General features: G+C 45.5%; 1 protein-coding gene and 1 long non-coding RNA gene across 3 annotated transcripts in view; one reads left to right on the top strand and one right to left on the bottom strand.

Moving 5' to 3' along the window:
* Nucleotides 1-2060, bottom strand: part of PITPNB (phosphatidylinositol transfer protein beta) — a 62789-nt gene extending 60729 nt beyond the window's left edge. The window contains exon 1 of one of the 2 annotated variants that reach the window (XM_025858143.2): nucleotides 1939-2060. In XM_025858143.2, coding sequence (XP_025713928.1) covers nucleotides 1939-1958 — 20 coding nt within the window. In that variant the 5' untranslated portion in view covers nucleotides 1959-2060. The remainder of the gene's footprint in view (nucleotides 1-1938) is intronic. The other variant, XM_025858144.2, reaches the window with a different exon arrangement.
* A 127-nt stretch (nucleotides 2061-2187) lies between these two features.
* LOC141371453 (uncharacterized) lies at nucleotides 2188-4884 on the top strand. Its single transcript, XR_012376409.1, has 2 exons — nucleotides 2188-3576; nucleotides 4753-4884. It is a non-coding gene; the product is annotated as an uncharacterized lncRNA (long non-coding RNA).
* The last annotated feature ends 1116 nt before the right edge of the window (nucleotides 4885-6000 follow it).

A 6000-nucleotide genomic window follows, 5' to 3' on the forward strand; every position in this document is an offset into this window, starting at 1 on the left:
ATGGGAACTTCTTTCCATGAGTTAGCTTGATACTCCTCACATAACTGTCAAAGGGATCTACTGAACACTTAATTCACATTTTAGGAGGGAGGAAATAACTCTAATAAAAATGACGAGATCTATGATGTAAGATCAGTTCTACAACTCACTTGCTATGTGACTTGGGCCAAGTCAATTTCCTTCTGTCTTGTTTCCTCCATTTGTCTTAATATCTGCCACCTACCTTACATTAAAAAGTTGTCAGAGTAATAAATAAAACTTTCATGATACATTGTATAAACGACTTGGAAGAAAAACTTTATATAAATCCAGAATTCAATACTATAAACTTTATCCAAAAATGTGTCTTTTCTCAGGATCCCTGTCACTGACTAAAGTTGTTAATTTTTCATTAACTTAACAAGTACTTATTGAGCCCTTACTATGCTCCAAGGACTATTCTAAGAGTTGGGAATATGGAAGTTAACAAAGTAGACAAATTCATGGAGCCTGCATGTAGCCAAGAGAATACATGTAGTAAAATAGAAAAAAAGTGAATGTATTGTATGTTAGATGGTGATAATTGCTACAGACAACAATAATGCAAGAAAGGCAAATACAGTGGGGGTTGCAATTAGGTCTTCACAGAGGGACTCCCCAAGAAGGTGATACTTAAGCAAAGACCTGAAGGAGGCAGATTACTGAGATGAGAGAAGAGCACTTCAGGCAGAGGGAACAGCAAGCAGAAAGGCCCTGAACTGAGCTTTTTCCCTGAAGTAATGAAAGAACTATAAGGACGCTTGAGCTTGAAATGGACACAGGCACGTGCAGGGTAGTAAATGTGATCAGAGGAGAAGAGAAAATAGTGTAAGACCTCGTGGGCTATTGTAAGGACTTTTTTAATTCACGAGATAAGGAGGCTTTGGAGGGTTTTAAGCAGAGAAGTGACAGTAGTGACTTTCTAAAGGAAGTTTGAGAACACTAAAGATAAGGTGTCTTAACTAAATTAAGCCAAAATTTACGTTTAAGAATTTAAAGTGAGAAGAGCATTTGAAAAACCAAAGAACAGGCCATACTCGAAATCCCTAGGTGCCCACAGGATGCTGACGATACGAACCAGCTGTGACAACTCAACAATCATGGCTAAACATTTCCTGTGATAGTTACAGTGCTTGCCGGTGGGAAATGCCATAACTTTTCATTAAATTACTCCGCCGGTCTAATGCACCTGAAAACCCTTCCATTTGACAGGCCACGTGTTAACAATTCTTCACGTCAACCCCGTGAAGTAGGTGGAACCCAATCACCCCATCTTAAAGATGTGAAAACTGAGACTCAAAGCAGAGCGACGGCTCCCCTGATAAGTCAACTGAGCCGCCCTGGGGAGCGCAGTTTTTCCGAACTCCCAGCTCCTGCCTGAACTTCAGGGCGCCTACGTCCCACCTCGAGTCCCCACACCGTGGCTGTCTTCACCGGGCAAACCCATCTTTCGCGGGCTACAGGTAAGCTCCACCCCACACGACAAATCACTGTCAGACCCACCGCGCCTCCCCACCCTCGGGCTCCGACTCGGCCCCTGGCTCGGTCCTCCCGGACGGGCGTGCGGGTGGGCCCAGGCTGGGACTGGAGATGGGGGGTGGGGAGAAGGCGGGTCCCAGCGGAAACTCCCGGCCTCGCCTTCCCGAGCCACGCGCTCCGACCCGGACCCAGGCGCCTCCGCCCCAGGGGAGTGGGCGGCGGGATTACCACGGCAACGCCAGTGGACAGAGTCTGGGGGCACGCAGCGGTGAGGCCTTCAGTGGGCTGGGGGCGCGGGCCGGGGGGAGGGGGCGCGCGCAGGGAGCGGCCAGCCAGAGGCTCGCTCCTTTCTAGGAATATTTCGCTTCCGCCACTTCTCAATCAGTGAGTCTCCCACCACCGCCGTTGGGTAACCTTGCTCGCGCCCACCGACCCACTCACAATTCCTTAATCAGCACCATCTTCCTGGAACCCCCTCACAGCTGCCGCCGCTATCACCGCCACCGCCGCCGCTACCGCCCCTCACGGCGCCTGCGCAGCCCCGCCTCCTTACCCCCCTCGCCGAACCACCGCGGCGCCTGCGCGTCCACACCCTTCCGCCGCGTCTCGTCGCGTCAGCGCGCGCCAAGGGCTAGCTCCGCCCTAGTCTCGCGCCCCACCATGGGCTCGCGGAGCTTCCACTGCGGCTGCGCGTCTGGCTCATGGTGGGGGCCTTAAGGCTTCTGCTGCTGCGCACACTAGGCGCGCGCTCGCGAGTTCCCTTCTTGCGGCTCCTCCCTCCAGTCAAGTTCCGTCGGGGTGTGTGTGCAGCCTCCGCTCTTTGGTGAGTTTTCCAAACAGTTCTCTGAAGTCGTTTCCTCGTGACCAGCGCTAAACTTTCTCCCACTGCTTTTGAGAAGAGGTCCTCTCCTTGAACTCTCACTCCGGGCTCCACGTGAAAGACTTGTGTCGGGTTGGGGAGGCCGACGCCACCGCGTTGTGCTCCGGTGGCGGGCTCCGTCGGATTCCGGGAGACCGAGACTTAACTGACTCGCAGCTCACTTGCATATTCCGGCAGCCTCGTGAGTGCAGCCGTGTGACCGTTGCTCACCAGGCTAGGGCCAGCATCTGTGGCCACACCAGCTCCCCAGCCCCCGAATCCAGTGACTCGACGGGAGGAGCGCCCTCTACTGGCGACGAGGTTCCCTGTGGGGGCAAGGGGTTCTCGCCCGTAAGACCCAGGAAGGGGACCTGGCTGGGAGGGCGGTCGCGCAGCCACAGTGAGAGCCCGCGAGACCCCCCACACCCAGGCTCCAAGCTGCCTGAAAGGTTTTTGGCTTTTTTTTTTTGGCTTTTTGGTGGACCTTCGGATGAGTGGTGGCCCCGGGGGTCACTCGTTTACTTTGTGCCAGGCACAGTACCAGGCACTGGGGTACATCTGGAAACAAAATCCGCACGGCCCCTGACCTCCCTTAGGAACAAATCAATAAGAGGATTTGGTTTAGCGGTGAGCGCTATTCCATGAATGAACGAAACAGGGTAATGGAAGAGGCAGAGGCATCAAGGGAAGGCTCTCAGGAGGCCATGGTTGAGCCTACGGTTATGAACAGCCCAGCCTGTGAAGGTGGTGGGGGAGACACTCCAGTTAGAGGGAGATAGCCCCTGAGGCTGGAGTATTTGAGGGGCAGGTGGAGGGTAGGTGTAACTAGAACATTTTAAATGAGGGGGGAAGATAAGTTGGGACTAAATAGGTCACTAGGCCATAGTAAAGAACTTGAATTGTATTCCGGGAACCATGGGAATCTGTTAGAAGGTTATCAGAAGAATAAAATGAACATTAAAAATGTTTGATATAAATCTGTGTGGTGTATCGGGTACTAGAAGACACCCAGTGGAATTAGGGCTACCTCAAAAGTAATATAAATGAAATACTTAACAAAAAGCTAGAGATTTCCTCCTAAGGCAGTATCTGGGGATCATTTCTGTGATGCCTGAAGCACTTTGCTCGTTATGATGACGACCATTCAAGGAAACATGCCCTCTCCGGGATGTTAGAAGTTGGGAGTAGCTTCCATCTTTTCGGCACCTATCATATGCCAGGTACTGTGCTAGGTAATGGAGATGCTTTATCTCATTGGCTATATGATGATATATCTCAAGAGCAAGGCAATGAGATAGGTATTTTAGCATGTTTTAGAAAGGAAAGAAAATGAGGTTCAGGGAACCAAAGTGACCTGTGCAGAAGTCATTAAGCCAGCTTGTTTACAGAACCAGGTTTCAAATCTGGGTTTTAAAAACTTCAAAGTCTGGTCTTTCCACTGCACTGAGGGTTTTTTTTTAGGAAAAAATGAATAGGAAGTTGGGGCATGCAGACAATCTATGACAAATAATTGTTCTCAATTACGGGAAGAAGGTGGTTATGGTCAAAATCTAGAAGTTACTTAGAATAAAGTACAAATTTGAATAGTATGCCTCTGTGTGTGTGTGTGAGATTTTTTAAGGTCCAAGGAGGTAATATTAATTGTCAAACCTGTAAGTAGTCATTTTATGTCATAATTTCTCCCGAATTGTTATGCAGGGTGAAAATACAGCTTTAAAAACTTTGTGGATGAATTTGTGGTTGACGTGCTTTATCAATCATTAAGAAAAATGTAGGATGTTGTATAACTTTTCTTGACGTTTTCCCACAAGTGTTCATTAATTCCACTGTCTGCATAGCACAGTTGCTGCTCATAGTTAGTACTCAAATGTTTGTAAAATAGACTGTGCTAGATGGAGCATAACTCTGAACCATTAATACAGTATGGATAATGTTTCCCTTTGTCATCCAAAGATTGATATTAAAACATTCAGGAGCGCCTGGCTGGCTCAGTTGATACAGCATGTGACTCTCGATCTTAGGTTTGTGAGTTCGAGCCCCACGTTGGGTGTAGAGATTACTTAAAGGAAATAAGATCTTAAAACACCCAAATTTCCAGGGCACCTGGGTGGCTCAGTTGGTTAAGCGTCAGACTCTTGATTTTGCTCAGGTCATGATCTCACAGTCATGAGCTGAGCATGGAGTCCGCTTGGGATTCTCTCTCTCCCTCTCCCTCTCTTCTCCCCTCTTGTGCTCTCTCAAAAAAAAGAAAAGTATAACACTCAATACAAACTACAAGGATAAATTAAGAAAGTAACCAGTTTAGACGTATTTATTGAGGGGAAAAATACTGATTCAAAATTAACTAGGTTGGTAGAAAACATGAAATCTAGTTATTGTGCTTTCTATCTGCCTAGGAGATAAAAGTGGGAGAATGAAGGAATATTGAAGAGGACTAGAGAGCAGCAAAGACATGAACCATTACCCCAAAATGAGAAAGGAGGACATACAAAGAAAAAGATCATTACAAATAAAAATAAACTAACGGATTGTGTGGCATGTTCTTATTTTAAAACTAACGATGTTAGATCTTGCGCATTTTGCAAATATGGGCATAATATGGGATATAACTTACTAATAATTGTTTCTGGATATAGAAAAAATCAACATCTTTTAAGCCTAATGTTTCTTTTTCATTGTTCTAACTTTCAGCCCTCAACAAAGGTAACTTTACACACAAGTGTACGATTGCATTTAACTAATTCTGCATGCCTCGTATAATGAACAATCTCATTTCTGTCATTCTGGAGCAAAGAGCTCATTCTAGTAAGAATAATGGTAGATTTATTGAGGCAGATCAAAAGATTTCTGACCATGAGTGATGTTTGGAACACTTATGCACTAGTTGATAAAGTACGACTCTGGTCAAAGAAATTCAGTCGGTCTTTCAAATATTATAATTCAGTTTCCCCCCTTTTTCTTTTTTTCCTAAAGCAGACGTTCTTAACCAAAGGCTTTTTGGTGGGTGTTAGGGAATTTGTGAACCACTGAAATTATATAATTTTATGTCCATCTTTCTGGGGGGAGAAGTCTATAGCTTATATTGCCTTGCTTAGTCTGCATTTTCCCATCCTATTTTTACCTTCTTCCAATTCTAGAATTATCTTGATTGAGACTATTTCTATGAAAATTAGAAATATTTCCAAGAATAATTTTGTCAAATCTTAGGGCATCAACCATAATATTGTGCCACCTTTGGGGACATAGGATTGGGCTTTGCAGTAGAAAACCCTTGGCCTGAATCCAGGCTCAGCCACTTGCTGCCTATGTACCTTGAGTAAATTATTTAATCTCTCAGGGACACTATCTCTACAAGGAATATCTATAACAGATTTGTTGTGAGGAATAAAAGACATGAAGTGTGTAAATCTCTCTCTTACTACCTGATACTTAATAGGTGTTTGATGAATGGGAATCATTTGAAAGCCTATAGCTTTCAGAGAGCAGAACAATAAATTAATATATAATTAAGTTCCTCCCATCCATCTCCCTTCATTCCTAGAGGTAGCTACTATCAGTAATCACTGTTCATCCTAATGTATGAATAAGAATGCATATATGAATGCATATATTTCTATATGTATTCATAAATGACTATAGTAACT

This window comes from Callorhinus ursinus, unplaced genomic scaffold (assembly GCF_003265705.2).
Source record: "Callorhinus ursinus isolate GAN/ISIS: 27379988/994484 unplaced genomic scaffold, GSC_fseal_2.0 scaffold72, whole genome shotgun sequence".
NCBI lineage: Eukaryota > Metazoa > Chordata > Mammalia > Carnivora > Otariidae > Callorhinus > Callorhinus ursinus.